Consider the following 18,033-nt stretch of genomic DNA (forward strand, 5'->3'; position numbering starts at 1 on the left):
AGGGAGCTTTTCGCACCAGGGCCACGTCCCCCTCGCCAAGGCCAAGCAGGAGAGGAAACACAAAGAGGAAGTGAAGCCCTGTGACATCACAGCTTCCCTTGTAGAAGCCACCTACCACCCACCTGCCCATGTGTGGAGGAGGCTTGTGGGTTGCTGTGATGCCGCAAGCTATACCACCAGCATCTCAAATGCCATCAGGGTCACCTCAGATGGACAGGTTTCAGCAGAGCTTTCAGAGTAGGGAGAAAGGTCTGGTAATATACTCCTAGAAATGACCTTCCAATTACAATTTTCATACAGTGTGGAGGATGGATCGCCTGGCTACAACACTGGGCTCAAGCATAGTAACCATCATGATGCTAGTGCAGGGCTGCCGCTTACATGGCCACCACGCCTCAACAACAACGAGCACCAATCACAACAGAGGCAGTGAAGCACAATGGAACAGGAATGTGGGCCTTCCTTGGAGTCCGCTAAATTTTGCAAAACAGGGATATTGTTGTTGTGGCTGTTAAGTGCGTGGAGTTGGTGCCGAGCCATAGCAACCCTGAATAGGGTTTCTGAAGAGTGGTTGGTGAGCATGAACTGCCGACCTGTGGTTCGCGCTGACTTTGCAGTCCAGAGCATTAGCCCACAGCACCATAATACCACTACTTAATTCACAGCACTGTTGTGAGAATTTAAAATACATAAATGAGCAAATGAAAGAGGGAGTGGAGAAAGACTCATTGTACCTTTCAGGTTGACTGTTTCTTGGCTAAGTACCTCTGGGTAAGTCACTCAACCAATTTGAGCTCCAGCTTTTGCAAATCCTGTTATCATCCCTCCCCTGCTAACTCACATTTTCCTAACACCTTCCTTTATAAGGATGCTGTGGAGAAAAAGTGGAAACTTTTTAGCTGCTAGCACTGGTCTATACAACATGATAAATGTAAGTGGTATCTAAGGGAGGGCAAAAACTGCTTGCTTATGGCCTTATAAATCAAAACATCAAGGCAGACAAATGCAAAGAACTTGCTTTCGTTTATTAGTCAAATTGCTCATCCATCTGAAAACTTTCCCTTCTGGCTTAAAAATATATATACCTTTAAATCATGCTCTTCATTGTTTTGAAAATGAAAATGCAGTACATGTCTTGAAACAAAACTTCAACCCTCCATGCCGCAAAGAAATTCACCAATTCAACGACTCCTATTGCTGAAAGCAGAGAACCGAGCAGAGAAACACAGCCGCCATTATGCACTCATCAATAGCTGGTGGGCCGACTGGGACAAAATAGAATCTGCTCTAATGAGAGGGAGAATCTGGCCAAGTCATGAGGCCGCCCCTGGCTCCTCCCAAAGAAAAGCACAGACGGTTCGGTTTCACCTGAACAAAACCCGAGAACAGACTGGTCAATGCCTAAAACAGACCACCTAAGCCTTGCTAACCCACACAAATGATGTCACATGCATTGCAATTCTGCATATTTTGTACTGTACTAAATTTAAAAAGCCTTTCCAAGAAGCATGGCAAAGGGAATTTTCCTCAACAATTTTTCAGGGCAGTTGACATTTTTAAAAAAATAAGGCTTTTTGATCTGTAGTTTCTTAAAACTATTCTTGGCCATTTTCTAAAGTTACACTTGGCTTGAACACATGTCTGAAAATCTCCATTTAGCCTTCCTCCTAAAATTGCAGCTCTTCTTCGAAAGTGCCTTCTAAGTGAGGCTGACTTGGCATTTCGTATTCACTTATATAAGAAGCTCTGGTAGCGGAGTGACTATGCGTCAGGCTGCTAACCTCAAGGTCAGCTAGTTCAAAACTATCAGCAGTTTTGTGGGAGAAAGATGAGCTTTCTGCTCATGTAAAGATGTATAGCCTCAGAAACCCTATGAGGGTAGCTATGAGTCGGAACTGACTCCACGGCACACCACCACCATTCACGTATAAGCTACATTTAAGTCGAAGTTGATTTAAACAGCTGTGCAATTTGAAAACCTTATGATCTGATGTAGGTGGTGTGCCACTCAGATTTTCTCATTTTGCCAGCTGAAATGAGGAAGAATTTAATTTATAAGGTTAGTAAACAATGAGAAGTTGAAAATAAGCAGCATCAGGAAAACAAAACACAGCAGCAAAGGGAAGGAATCCGTGACCTCCACCTCCTACCTCCTGAAATGTCCTGCTCTGGCTCCCACTGTTTTCCAGGTGAGTGGAGAGCTTCCGAAGAGATGCTGCCACGTGGACCCGGGACTCTACTTGGTTGTTATGGCTCATGAGGGATAGAACAAGTCCAACTCCCAGTATACAACCCGTGCTTGGATGCCAAACAAAAAAGGGAGGTATGTTAGAACCACAAGAAATCCTTGTAATTGTTCTTCACTGTGCTGTGACACCTGAGGTGGAAGGCTGGGTTCAAATTCTGCTATCTAGAGTGCTGGTGTGGTGCTGTTGGATTGGTACTAGACTGCTAACCATACGGTTGGTGGTTCAAACTCACCAGCCGCTCCTTGGAAACCCTATACAGGGTGGCTATGAATCAGAACTAACTCAATAGCTCAACACAGCAACAGTAAGAGTACAGATACACCCCATGAACCATCACAGGTAGCGCTATCTCTCCCTTAGAAAGAAAAATTTCATATGAAACATTTTGTAGCGTTATGTACCCACTGGGGAAAAACAGACAAAAAACACAAAATTGTTTGGCTTAAAATCTATGTTGAGGAGAGGAGGTATCCAAGTGGAGTGAGATCCGTTATATTTCTACGCTTTGGGGAATGTTATAGTCTCCTATGTTGAGTGCACTATGATTAGCTGGAGAAAGAGAAAAAAAGGCTAAATTTCAGGACTAACAGATGAGGACTTCTGACTTTAACAAAAAAGGTAAATGCAAGGCTCTGAGGGGCTCCTAAGTGGTTTGTGTTTCCCAGTCAACTTTAACAAGTGGAATTTCTTTATTAAAGCAATTGTGATTCCTCTGTGGACAAAGACACTAATCCTGCTCTTCTCTCTGGTGCCTCGGCATACCACTGGGTCAGAAGAGAAAATGGTCAAATGACAAGCCTGTCAAAAGTTACTCCATGTGACAATTCAATTGGAATCTTGGACTTTGTTCTCCAATTCTCCTGAAAGAATACACATCCATTAAAAGGGAAGACTTGTTCTGTGAGAAAACTCCTAGCTGGTATGATAAGATCATGCCATTTCTATTAAACTTGTTTCTTCTTTTTAAAAAAAAAAAAAAAAACCAACAACACAAAACCCTTTTTTGCTGTTGTTGCTTAAAACAAGAAATGCCGAGTTTTTTAGAAACCATCCTCTCTCCCTGTGGTTTGGCTGTCCTCTCGGCATGTTATCTGTTGCTGAAGAAGACATTCCAGGGCATTTCTCCAAGAGCATATTTTAAACGCTCCCGTGTTATGTCAGCTTGCTCTCAAATAGCATCTATCCTCTTAGCTGGCATCAAGAAGCTTCATATAGCTTTACGGATGTGTTAGCTACTTCCCCCAAACCTCTGAGCAAACAGGCCCTCCACATCTGCTGGGAGACCCCCAAGAAGATGGCCAGGCGACAGGTTCTGCTCAAGGTCACCCAGAGCTCCCAGTAGACCACGACCAGAACAAGGGAGGTTTGGATTCCCAGCCTTCTGCTCCATCTGCCAAGGCCAAGGCCCCTCGTGGTGCCCTGCAGGATGCCATGACAGAATGCCTGAGAGAAAGCTACATATCTCAAGTGTGTTTTTCTAGTTTCTGTTGCGTAACAATCTGGCATTTGAAAATCTTTTGTAAAGAAGCTACTGCGGTCATAATCCATCATTAGTCAGGCAGAACTGCTGTTACAGCTTACATGAACTCAACACCAAGCTCAACTAGCAGAATGCATTTTCAACCAGTTTAATCAACATCTAACATCTGAACACTGCATGCCTTTGAGACAAATCACATTTCTGCAAGAGGAAAAGCAGTCAGCTGCTCTTGCTTCATGTAAATTTAAAGTCTTTGTTTTCATTTAGGATAAGGGGATAAATCAATAAGGGGAGATTTTTCTGTACTATTTTTCAATATTGATCTACATAAAACTTTGACAGTATTAGAGTAAAGACACAGCCATATAAAAATTGATTTTGGCAAATTTGACTTTTGCTCCCTCTTTGTCTAAGTAATGGTTATTTGCCCTTACAATCTCAAAAGTTATTTTCTCAGGGACACCTTCCCTAGCCCTGTAGGAACATCTTTAATATTCTCCCACTGCATACTGTATGAATTTGACTTCATACAATTTTAATGATGTACTCTGGGGAGGGCTGTTGGGAGACTGATGGATTCCTGCCTAGCCCCCTCATCAGCCTATAAGCTCTGGGTTTTTCCTCACCATGGTATTCACAGTATTTAGCATACTACATGACATACAGACTCTCAACCAATATTTGATGAATGCTGAAGAACTGACCACGTGCAAAAAACTCAGGAGGGTGAAAAGTGGAAAGAAGAGCTGCAGAAAATAAAAACAAAACTTGATTCTTACATTTAGTTGGAGTCAAAATTCATGAATGGTAAAACTCACTGAACATATTACTCAAAATCCAATCAAGAAAATTCAATTTCTACTTCTTTCCAGACACATTTAAGAAAGAGGGATGTTGAATCTACACAGAAAAACTAATTCTTGCTCAAAACTCACTCAAGCAACTACTGGGGCTCATCATTCTGAATAAGTAGGCAGATATTTATGTTTTGCTTTCTCGACTATTCTGGACACTCCAATAGCTTAATCTCCTGGACTGAATGAAGTATCTCCACTACCATCCCAGAGCTTACAGGTACAAATGCTTACAACAGCACATCTGGTTTCTCGTCCACATTTACCTCCAAATCACCAAAGTCTATCACTATTCTCAGGCCAGGTTACCTTGCAGTAACTACGCTATTTATTATTACAAAAGTGGTTAACTGACCGTTGTAATAAGTCTATGTATAACCTCTGACTCTACATCTGTGTGCTAATATAACCAGTTAGAGTGGGTGCAGACATTGTCCTTTTAAAGAGTCCCTCCTACACTGTCTCAATTACCCAGGGTGTACCACAATTTACTTCTTAATGATTCCTTCCGATTTCTGAATCTCCTGTATTCTAATGTGCTTATTTTTGGCCCAAGTCTTAAATATTTCCCAGATACTTTAGCATTTCTAAGCATTGGCCGTGTCCTAGACTCCTTTTGAGGGGAGTGATGTGGCTCTGTAGAATAAGCACTAGACTGTGAGCCACAAGGTTGGTAGTTTGAGCATACCAGTTGTTCCATAGAAGAAAGGTGAGACTTTCTGTTCCCATAAAGATTTAAAGCATTGAAAACCCTATATATAGGCTCACTATGAGCTGAAACCGACTTAACAGCACTTAACAACAACAGACTCCTTTTGATTTAACTGCCAACTCTAAACCAAGAAGAGCTTGGGCAGAAGTTAAGTGTTGGTGTCTCATAAAAATGAAAACAAACAAAACTGGTACAAAATCGATGTTTTCGAATTGCTAACACAAATGCCCTATTATAATGACAACGCATGATAAAGAACTGAGTTTTTAAATTATATGGCCTATTAGGTCATTACTTATTCAGCTTCTCATTCAAGTATATTAAAATATTCGTGGTAAAAGGAAATTAGGAAACTGTGTAAATTCTGGTATGTGTGTTACTATATTGAGATATAATGATATACTTTTCTAAAATTAACCTGAGATGAATCTTGAATTCTTTAGTTTACTGTAGACTATCAAGCAGATTAAGTAGTGGGCCATCTGATAATTACTTCTAATAACAGTTAACATTTGTATAGTGCTTTGCCCTTTACAAAGTGCTACACAAATGTTATCGTATTTGTAAAAAGCTCAATAGTAATTAACCAAAGCTCAGGTCGTTGATGGATAGCTTGTAAGACCTGTAATGATGTTAAGAGCTGTCCACTAGGTGGCAGCAAAGTGTAAGGGATGGGATCACAAACAGGCTCAGCCCAGGTGTTTGGTTCTCCCAGCAGGGACTTGTCCATTAAATCAGGGAAGCGTGGTGAATTTGCTCTGGCTGAATTCTAGCACTTGAGGTAGCACGCTCCCAGATCTATTAACTACCTCCTGATAACGCTTCCACTATTTCACTGGAAGGAGGTTTATCCTCGACTTCAGCAATCTCATTAGGCAAGGGAACACTTTATGCTGGGAGCCAGGCATTCACAAGTAGGCCTTTTTAGGAGGAAAAAACAATTATATTGGGAACACCACATGTCAGATAAATAAACATCACACTGTCGAGCTTCAAAATGCATTTTTTTTTCCTGTTGAAATTTGTCCTCCACACAGTGCCATGAAAGAGAAAGGAAACTGGCTTTGAAGTCAGATGACCCAGGTTTCCCCTACACCTATTAAGGTGCAGGCTTCCCCTGAACCTATTAAGGTGTGACCTCAAACATGTCTCCAAGTCCTTAAGACTCATTTTTGTTATCTTTAAACCAAAGTGATGATGACACTTGCTTCTGTAACAATATTTAGGCTGTGATGTGGATTAAATTACATGAAAAGTAGAGTCAGGCCAAATAATTTCAGTGGGCCAGATGTTCCCCACCCCTGGGATAGAGGGTGAGGATCTTGAAGGACCTGAGCTTACAGTAGGGCTGAGAGACAAGCATTTAACTGGACAGAAAATTTCTGATGGCGTATTTTACTTATTTCTGCAAGACCAGTCCCCTATCCAGAATCACCCTTACCTCCATTCTCCATTGTTGTTGTTATTAAGTGCCATCGAGTTGGTTCCAACTCATAGTGACCCTGTATAGGGTTTCCGAGGAGAGGCTGGTGAATTTGAACCGCCAACCTTTCCATTCAAACCAACCCTGCGGTCCAGTGCATTATCCTCCAGCGCCACACCAGGACATTCCTCTCCTTTGTTTTTGTTGTTAAGTGCCATAGAGTTTGTTCTGATTCATAATGACCCTGTATAGGGTTTCCGAGGAGCAGCTGGTGAGCTTAAACCTTCAACCTTGCAATGTTTCAGAAAGCCTTACAAAACCATATATTCACCCACATAAGTGATAAGACTAATTGAAACATTAAATGTCTCACTAAAGAAATCCAATTAGTACTGTTTTTGAGGTATTCTTTTCTGATTATTCTTTTTCATATTTATTATATCTTTCATTACTAGAATACTAGAATGGGTTAGTAATATGAATTATATTAAAGATACTTAATTCAATATACAACATTGTAAAAAAGCATAAGGTATGTAAGAAAAACAAGAGTCTATTAAGACAGAGGAGGTTAAGGTTCCCTGATGTAAGGATGCTTGTCTTTCATTTTGATTCTGCACACATGTAGATTTCAACGGGAAACCTACATCATGAGCTCAAGGCTTTCCTGGTCAAATCTAATTTAGAGAATGGTTTTACATTTTTTACAGAGGTTACACTGTACAACTAGATTCTGTTTATGTTTTATATGATTATGTACAAGACAGAACTAATGTCTTAGTTACACAAAGATTTAGCCACAAAATAGCATTTGTTGCATTATACGAAAGCAAACCATCTAAAACTGAAATGTGGTTTTGGGGACAAGTATTGGTTTTAATTAGATTTTTTATTACCACTGAAAACTCTTTGCAAAGGAACTCAAGCAGTTCTTACAGATACTGCACATGGCTTGCAAGGTTTATTGGAGTTAAGAGCCAATTCTGAAAGGAAATGGACTCAACATACTTGTATTCAAGAGTGGTGTCAAAGCAGCAATTTTCTAGAGCATCCAAAGACTTCATCAGGAGAAGGTTCATCTGTTGGCCTGACACGTCACTGAGAAGGAACAGGGTGAAGACCAAGGGGAGAACATAAATCACTTAATATAGATGATATTTTACTCTCAATACTTCACTGGAAATACCAGCATTTTAAAAAAACAAAGAAACAAAACAAAAAGGTAATCATTCTTAATACTGATGATTCACATATACTTATTTTGTTGCCAAAGAAACCATGTCAGAGACTTTATTAAACAATTTGGCTTCTGAACATTACAATCATTTGCCAACCAATAAACCCTAAGACTTCCTTTTGATTTTTCTCAGCCCTTTCAAATTTTAAATCACTGAGATATAATAACTAAAGCTAGAATCTACATAAATAAGTACATAAAAGAAAGCAAAAGTGAGTTTTATTCAGAATATTTATAAGCTAAAAGGGCAAAATATCATCAGTGATCCTCCCAAACCTCTTCTTAGCAGAGACTGTCATTTTTTATTTTATGTCTGTCTGAATCCTGATAGTTATAAGTTCTATTCCTTTACTTGCATTAGGAAGGAAAGAATGAATGAAAGAATCCCCAACTCTGCATTTCTCTGACTTCAGGCAGCAATTGGAGTGATTTCTACAAGTGGCTTGGTCAGAACTAATATGTGCATGATAAAACTTGAAAGGCAGTCAGTCTCTGGCTGTGTTTGCAGGCAGACTTGTGGGCTTCATCACCGACACTTTATTATCAAGGGGTCTCAATTCTCAGGCTGCCTCAGACCTTAGTAAGTGGAATGCAACCCCCAGAATTCCAATCATTTGGAAAGCACTTTAAATAATGTCTTCCCAGACTAAGACTCTGTGGTTTTGCTTGAGGGGAAGGATTGCATTTTGCAATGACAGAAATAAACACATCACATCTACACAGTTGTAATAGGTTTAACTAAATAAGCCTTATTATAGTTGTTCTCTTGAGTAAAATATACTTAAATATCCTATACAAATGCTAAGGGATTTTACAAGTATCTTCTGGAGGTTATGGAAGTAGCAAGATGGTTTGGAATAACACTTTTCTGAATAAATTCTGTATTAGAATTTAAATTACAAAGCTTTTTCAAAATGATTAGCTTCAGCAATAATAATAATTAAATATTGGTAAATTTTCTTCTACAAAATGATTTTTCTTTACCTGAGAATCAGCGTATTAACCTAATCCTGTTCCCCTAGAGAGCCATTTTGAGCCACTTATTTGCTATCATTAATGAACTATTCAGAGTCAAAAGCCCTCAAAACACTGACCTTTGTTTTAGAAAAATGGAAACTTTCTTTTAACATATTATCATCTGGTAAAGTATTTATTGATAGTACTAAAAAGCAAATATTAGTGATTCTTCTGCTCCAAAATACTAGGAAGGTGGCAGGCATGAATAATTATTGACTGCAGTACTAATTGTTGTTGTTAAGTGCCTTCGACTTGCTTAATATTGGAAACCCTATGTTGTTGTTGTTTTTAAGTGCCGTCAAGTCGATTCCGACTCATAGTGACCCTGTACAGGGTTTCTGAAGCTGTAAATCTTTACGGGAGCAGAAAACCTCATCTTTCTCCTGCAGAGCAGCTGGTAGTTTTGAACTGCTAATTTATGATTCACAGCCCAATTCGTAACAACTACGCTAAGGCCCTCAAAATCACTTGGTCTAGTCTGGCCAAGGCAACCGAATCCTCCAGTAATTGCATTGCTGTTGTGTTGTTAAGTGCTGTCTAGTCGGTTCTGACCCACAGTGACCCTTTATAGGTTTGCTGAGGAATGACTGGTGAGTTTGAACCTCTGGTCTTGCGATCAAATCCACAGTGCCACACCAGGATGCCACAGTACTAACACAAAGGCCAAAAGAAGTAACCGATGACACCAACCAAGGGAGTGTTGGTGTTGTTAGATGACGTCAAGTCGATTTCAACTCACAATAACCCCATGTGACAGGACTGGCCCACAGGGTTCCCTTGACTGTAATCTTTACAGACACAGATGGTCAGGTGTTTCTCCTGTGGAGCCACAGGGTGGGTTCGAACCACCAAGCTTTCTGTAATGACTGATTGTTCAACAGTTACACTGCCAGGGCTCCTGATGGGAGTGTGAGGGCAAAGCTTAAATTTGTGGTTATTCTGGGGGTGCTCATTTTGTCATGGGAAGAGCCCCAGTGCCTTCCCCTGGGTTTCCTGCAGGCACACACTCCAGTAAGATAGGTGGAGGAGAAAACAACCTAGGAGCCAGGGATGAGCACGTCAGGTGAATCAAGCAGCATGATTATAGCAACCACAAATGCAAGTGAGTCAGCCCTAAAACCATCAGCATCTTACCCTAGAAAGAAGCTGAGGCCAGCTAGGATGAAAGGAGTTGCCTGGAATTAAGCTGCCATGGCTCATGCTTCGTTGTAAAACATGCTGCTTGAAAAGCTACCAAGGAAAGAGCACAGACACAGTGAAGAGATTACAGTAGCAGAGGGGTCTAAAAATCTCCACTGAGTTTCAAGTCTTTAAAAACACTTTGTGTTCTATCACACAACTAGATATGTAATAGTCAATCCACATGCAAGTTCAGAGCCAGGCCCATCGTATGCATTAATGCTGGTGAGATGGACAAAATTTGCTTATGATTGCAAAGACTAAGCTAGTCACCTGAGAGATGTGCCCACACACTGAATATGATCATCTGAAATGTAGTATTTTCCCAGGTCAACAGTAATTCTCAAACAGTCTTCACATGTTGGTGCTTGGGCAAAACTATGTAAATTACAAATGCAATATGAACCATTGATTTCCAAACTGAACATCTAGTATCCCATAATGCCATCCAGTTTGCCTGACTCAATACCAGTTCTTTTCTGCCTATCAGGGAAGTTTAAGGACATCTAACATCACAACTGGAGTCCTGGTATAACGATGCAGGATAAGCACAGGACAGAAAACCCACAAGATTGGCGGCTCAAATTCACCAACTGCTGCTCAGAAACCCTATACTAAGTTGCTATGAGTTGAAACCGACTCAGTGGCAATTAACAACTGCAACAGCATCACAGAAGGATGCCCCTTGCTACGATCTACGTCTAGTGCAAGAAAATGGGGTAAAACTCTAAGTTAATGGTATCCAAATAGTCAAGTGGCACACCACACTACAATCAGCCTGGACATGTAAAATTCCATGGTTTGTTGTCAAATCAACAATAAACAATATGAACCACAAAACTAGATGCATGCACAAGAACACATCCCCACTTAGTGGAATTTTCCACCTGGGCCTTTGATATTCCATTAGCTTCATCAAGGGTAAAGCTAGCAGTCCAAAATTGAGCAATCAAACTGAATAAAGAACACAGTATAATATGCACAGATTAAGACTCTTTAAGGATTATAAAAACGTAGCCAGAGCACAGGATAAAAGCAGTAGTTAAGAATGGGTACATGCAGTTCTCAGGTGATTCATCCTCAGGCATCAGGGAGATACCCCTATGCTTTCCTCCCACTTTACAATGCTGTCAGTACACAGTCCCCAATTGGTGCCACACGGTTCAAACCACCAAAGGCAGCTGACCGTCAGGATGAGACCTTTCGTCAAACCTAGGGCTGCATCTAAGTATGAAGTGATCTCCAAGTCATCAATCACTTTAATATATCAAAATATTTTAGAATGATAAATGTACCCATCAAGGAGACAAAAGGACCACCTTGCCCATCTCAGGAAGTTTAGCAAGCACATATTCTCAGATACAATGTAAATGTGTGTGTGTGTTTTGTGTGTGGAGTCCTTCATCTGAATCACGAAGAGGAAAAGCAAGACTATTTAAATCAACCATACCTGAGTTTCTCTTCACACAAACGAGAGAGAAACATCCCCAAAGCAAGGCCCATGTGGATTTGTACTGTTTGAGGCTCATCAGCACTTGGTTTCCCAGGTAACCTGGCAGACAGCATGTTCAGGATTTCCTCAACCTTCTCTTTGCAAGAGATAATGACAACTGGTACGAGGAGGGACAAAGCCGTGGCGGCAGCTGAACGGGCAATGGTGCTCGCTGTGTTTTCACCGGAATAGGATTTCTAGGACATGCCAAAGAAAGAGAACAGAGGGTTAGCCCTTTGTTTAAAACATGAGGGAAGCATGCCTTTCACAAAAGCACTATACAACAATAGGAGCTTCTCTGAGACCCAACCCTGCTAACCAAAAAATAATTTTAAAAAAATCAATTTCTCTGTCTACAGGGTAGATTGTTCCTCTACTGAAAATAAAACTTGCCAGCTAAACAGTCCTTGACTAATAATGGCCTTTTAAATTCAAAAAACAAATTTTAAGTGTCCTTTTGAAAGGATGTGAATTCCCTCACTATGAAGGCTGAAACAGTTTCCGTGTTTTCAAGAGCCCGAATGTGCAGATACTGAAATATCTAAAGTGAAGTAATCCAAGTTTGGACATATCACTAAGCCACACTATAAATATGATCCCAGAAAGCCAGGAGTTCTCCAGGAGCAGGGAAAAGTAGGGCGGGGGGGGGGGGGGTTCAAGTTTAGTGTTGAAGGAAGAGTGTAAGTTTAGTGTAGGGATCTATTGGCAGATCTCCCAAAATTTTTGGTGGGAACGCTTCCCAGTAGATGGATTATTTCCTACAGGGGGTTAATTCCTTTTAATTAAAAAGGAAGTTGAAATCCTAAAAGCCTCTGGTTACAAAGCAATAACTAGCTATTCAGAATGAAGTGGGGAGCCTATGTGCTGCTCCTTCCTATATGTGTAATTATGGGAAAAGCAATGACGAAGAATCCCGATAAAATGACAAACGGTCCCGATTAAAAAAACTTCTCTAAGAAATCCATGTTAGGGAGTTCTACCAGACATTATATACATTCATAAATATGCCTCAAACAGAGAAGACAGACCATTGATCATTCCTCAGTATTATCCACTTTAAATTTCCAGACACCACAAAAGCGCTGCTGTCCCTTGCCATCAAAGCACATTTAAAAGTGTTTTTATTTCTATGCTCAATTGCTCGCTAAGCTTTAGCATTATAAAGATCAAACCACACATGTGCGAAGTTATACTTTCAGTTAATGCAGCCCTGCTATGCTGACAATGTTAGGACAATGGAAAGTAAAGGAAGTCACTTTTGAAATAGGGCTTTGAAAAGTATAATAATGTAAAACCACACACGGGTAAGAGACAACCCTATGCAGGCTAGTAAGGAGATTGTTTTTATTGGTTTCAAAGAACTAAGCAGCATGATTAGAAATCTACACTATCCTGTCCTGGTGACTATCTCAACCAGATAACTATTGAAAGACCTCCATAAAAACTTATAAGCAGGTTTTTTCATGTATCATTAAAAATAAATAAATAAATAACACTTCTTACAGAAAGCAAAGCATCATAAAGAAATTACTTCTTTGAGGAAAAACACAACAAAACTACTTTACAGTTTAATTCTGAATTTCCTGGTAAGTTGTGGGGTTTTTTTTTGGTCCTAAAGTATGCTTTAAAAATCTAACTGTAGTTGCACCCCACCCACCTCCCCAGATGAATACATACCAGGTGTTCTTAAGGGCAGTAGGTCAGAGGCACCCACAGTTGTACAGAGAAGAGCTAAGGCAATGGGATATCAGGCTAAATGCAAGATCTTAGCAACAGTTCAGGATCTGTGCTATATTTTAATTCAAATCAAGTATAATCCTCTGCCACTCAGCTGATTGCCCCATGATCACTATAATTCCCTAAGCAATGGATAGTGACAAGGTAAAAACTAAAATAATTCCATGTGGATACAAAAATAAAACATGCATCCCAAGTAAAAAAAGGAAAAGGAACACTACACAAGAAAATGTTTTTGTTTTACCTGCAAAACAAGACAATGACAATGATTAACTGGTGCTTCTTAAGTATCAACAACAGTCTTACTTTTCACTTACAGAGTATATCACAGTTTTCAAAACATTCTTACATAAATTACACAGGATGAGATCCTCCCAATCTATGATAAGTCGGCAATGAATTAATTGTTACCTTCTTTTATAGATAAAATAGATAAATAAGGATGAGAGGGCTTCAGTATCAAGTCAACAGTCACAAAACTAATAGGGGGCAAAGCTAGGGTTAGCATTACTACAGTTCTATTGTTGTTAGGTGCCATTGAATCAGTTCCAACTCTTAGCAACCCTATGCACAAAAGAACAAAACAATGCCAGGTCCTGTGTCATTCTCACAACTGTTGTTAGTCTGCTGTTGTGCCACTACATCCCTTCTTCTTTCTCACTGACCCTCCACTAAACCAAGCACGACGTCCTTCTTCAGGAACTGGTCCCTCCTGATAACATGCCCAAAGTCTGAGAGACAGTCTCTCCATCCTGGCTTCTAAGAAACATTCTGTCTGTACTTCTATCTACATAGATTTGTTTGTTCATAGAGCTGTCTATGGTATTTTCACTATTCTTCTCTAACACTGTATCTCAAATGTATCAGTTCTTCTATGATCTCCTTTACTTACTGTACAACTTTCATATGCATATGAGGCAACTGAAAATACAATGTCTTGGGTCAGGTGTGCCTTTGTCCTCAAACTGCTATTCTTGCTGCTATTTTAAAGAAGTCTTGCTAATGCGATACATCGTTTAATTTCTTAAACGGCTGTTTCTATGTGTTTTGAATTTGGATCCAAGCAAAATGAAATCTTTGACAACTTCAGTCTGTTCCCCATTTATCATGATATTATTTATTGGTCCAATGGTGAGGAGTTTTGTTTTCTTTAAATTGAGGTGCAACCCAAACTGAAGACTGTGGTATTTGATATTTTATCAGTAAGTATTTTAAGTCCTCTTCACTTTCAGCAAGCAAGGTTGTATCATTTTTATGTGGCAGGTTGTTAATGAGTCTTCCTGTAATCTTAACACCACGTTATTCTTCACATAATTTAGCTACTTGAATTATCTGCTCGGCAGACAGACTGAAGAAGTATGGTGTAACTCCTGTGCACACCTTTCCTGGTTTTGAACTATTGAGTGTCCCCTTGTACCATTTGAATGACAGCCTCTTGATCTATGTATCTATCCTACATATAACATAGTCAAACCTCTCATTTAATAAATATGGAAACAAAGGTCCAAAGAGATTTAATGAACTGCCCATGGTCATGTAGCCTGCAATGATAAAACATGACTAGAAACTCAAGGTCCCTACTCTTCAGCCAATGTTCATTCTACCACAACTGTGAGCTCTTACCTGTGATTAATATTAGAATAACTTGAAAAGCTTTCAAAAATCTGATGCCCAGAGCCATCTCCAATCAATTAAATCAGGTAAGACCCCATATAAGTATTTCTTTGCACATGCACATAAGCACACACACACTTATAGTTACAGTTCCCCATGTGATTTTCATGTACAGCAAAGCTAACCAGCATTATACCGTGACATGGGATTTCCTGGAAGTAGTTGATATGAGCCTTGAGGGTTGTTTTCTTTTGAGCATTTTCTTAGTGCTCTGACTTACATAATAAAACCAGGAGAAGAGTTGTCCTCTGGGTTGGTAATGACTATCCACAATGACCAGAAGAGTATCAAGCACCATGGAAATCCACTCTTTCATGGAAATGAAATTAGGTTGAATCTGTAAATGAAGGAAACCATAAAATAATGGAAAAATAGAACCTAAATTTAAACATTATGTGTATAACCCTCTTTAAATTAAATAATGAAGTGCTATTATCAAAAATAAATTTCACACATTAGGACTAATGATTTAAATGGATGTTTGACAAATACACATTGTTACCTATGTTCTATTCAGGAATAAGATTTACCTCTTACACAGACTTAGCAGAGGTCAGAGGATGGGATCTGCAGACCATATCCAACAGCCCTTCAGACTTCTCCTGACTTCAGTGAATTATAGTCAGAGGATAATGCAGAGGTTAAAGGGAGAGATGTTCAGAGAAGGCGATTCAAATCTTCCCAATTCTATGACTTGTTTTATGAAAGAAGCAATAAAGCAGCCTCAAAATTTTCATCACCATCTCTAGCATTACATTTTACTATTACCGTACACTCATAGAATCATGACAGAACTTGCCTAACTACTTGAAAACTCCAGTGTGAAAACTCTTGAATTTGGAAAAGAAGGAAAATGACAAGGGCAAAACAAAACAAAACAATGAAACCCCCACTCATAAAAGTGGAATTTGGTTTGAAAAACCATTCATGACCATAGATGGCAAAGGTTTTTGTTAACTCAGATGGTACAAACTATAAAAGGCTATTGCAAGTGTAGAATCTCTCCTTGGAATGAATTCCTTAAATCAAACAAGGTCTTCTTCTTAAGATCTTTAGTTGGTGGACACATATGGATTTGAACGAAGTCTGAAAACGTTAACCTTAGTAAAATAATCAGGTGTTGAACTTGTGTTGAGTGATCAACAAAGGCAAGGTCATCAAGAATAGAGGTAAAGTCTCCTCTTTGGGCTGTGTGGTTTCTCAGTGTGTTGTGTTGTATGCGTTATAGCATCAAACAAAAGGGGGGAAATAATGAAGAGTGAGACAGCCAGAACTTCAAAACTCTGAATATGGCTTCCAGTTCTTACTGGGGCAAATTACCTGGACAAATGGTAAATCAGTTGTTGCTGAGTTAATTTGCCTCAAGGTGATTCAATCTGTGTCAGAAAAGGCCTATGCTCCATAGAGTTTTCAATGGCTGATTTTTCTAAAGCAGACTGCCAACCTTTGGGTTAGGGGCTGAGAATGTTAATAATTATTATCAACTAGGGACTCTGTACAATTGGTAATTTAGCATAACTATCACCAGATTAAAGGGATTCCAGCGAGGGGAGTTCACTTTTTAGAATGCGCATCTACTGAGCAAGCTGCCTCTGCTAAAATAGTCCAGGACTCTTTCAAGCATCTGACACAAACCCTCTTTTTAAATGTTTTCTTCCTTCTCACTATTACAATCAGATTCGGGATTTAAAGGTAAACTTTTCAGATGGTAACTAACTATATTCATCATCATGCAATAATCCCTAAGCGTCTTCGCCTTCCTACGTGTAACAGACATTTGCAATATTGTCACACAGCAACTATTTTCTTGTTTACTGGGAATAACACCCTTTGAGGAATGCCCTCTGCTTCCACTATTTGCAGCTTGGTTAAACCATCAGTCAAGCTACTTGCCCAGGATGGCATGGGACCCTTGGGACTTAGAATCTTGAGTGACTAACACAAGGTCAATCAATGACCCAAGAAAATACACCGCAGTAGCAGTTATCTTCACCTGTTGCTTGGAATCCCTAAGCGGCCTTGGTTCCTTTTTTTTTTTTTTTTTTCCAAAATGTGTTTTTCCATTTTTGCCTGGAATTCCATGAGCTTCCAGCTTTCATATTCTCCCAGTGCCTTTTTCCATTTAAATGAGTCAGCCTCATTTTCTTTGCTTCCACCCAAAATACCCACCAGGTGAAAAGAGTTCATTACAGATGGCCTATAAAATACTCAAGATAGGACAGAGACAAGCTGAATAATGTTGAATAAAGTCAGATTTTGTGCATCAAGAGTAGCAAGCCCAAAAATTAAGTGTCAAACCTAGTTTGAAGAGAGAGCACATAATGTTATTTTCAAACTGTCTCATGTTTTATGTGATTTTACTTATTTCTTATTTGTAGGCATGGGCCAACATAAAATTCGCTCTTCAGAACAGTTCACAATGCAGCAGTTTAATACCGTGAAGCAGACGCCAAGGCTGCTGGTAATTGTTACTATGTATGGAGCACTGAGCTTCTATCAGCCATTGCTGCAGGTTATCTTTACCCCCATTTTACAGATGAGAAAACAGACTTCACAAGGGAACTTTACAAGTAATGAGTCATAAGTCATAAAGTGGAAGCACTAGGATTTAAATAGAGGACCCTCCTCTCCCCAAGTCTGTTTTTAAACCACTCTGCTGTATTGTCTCCAGATAATGATAGCTACCAGATACTGGGACTTATAGTAGGGCTAAATCCATGCCTTTTTTATTTTGACAGATATGAATTATCTGAAAAAATACTTTGGAAATTAACATTGGCCCTCTTGCCACATGTTTAATTAAGAAATAAATGCCTTGCAAAAATGAATAGGCACTTTGTCATTGACATCTACAATTAAAATGCAAAGTACACATTTTTTTTCAGTCAGTAAACACTGCTTATTTATCATTTTTTGACAGCATTGTTCACTTTCAGTAAGCCTAGTTAACCTCCTAAGATTGGTTACCACTGATGTAAT

The 18,033-nt window shown here is 39.5% G+C and overlaps 1 protein-coding gene across 1 annotated transcript in view; it reads right to left on the reverse strand.

Annotated features, from left to right (window-relative positions):
* The window catches only part of FOCAD (focadhesin), a 354,257-nt gene that overhangs the window by 61,005 nt on the left and 275,219 nt on the right, over positions 1–18,033 (reverse strand). Inside the window, exons 25-28 of the mRNA XM_006864465.1 lie at positions 15,275–15,391; positions 11,602–11,840; positions 7,727–7,816; positions 2,151–2,298 (exon numbers count right to left, since the gene is read on the reverse strand). Of these exons, the coding sequence (XP_006864527.1) occupies positions 2,151–2,298; positions 7,727–7,816; positions 11,602–11,840; positions 15,275–15,391 (594 nt within the window). The remainder of the gene's footprint in view (positions 1–2,150; positions 2,299–7,726; positions 7,817–11,601; positions 11,841–15,274; positions 15,392–18,033) is intronic.

The sequence above is a fragment of the Chrysochloris asiatica genome, unplaced genomic scaffold (assembly GCF_000296735.1).
Source record: "Chrysochloris asiatica unplaced genomic scaffold, ChrAsi1.0 scaffold00065, whole genome shotgun sequence".
Classification (NCBI taxonomy): Eukaryota; Metazoa; Chordata; class Mammalia; order Afrosoricida; family Chrysochloridae; genus Chrysochloris; species Chrysochloris asiatica.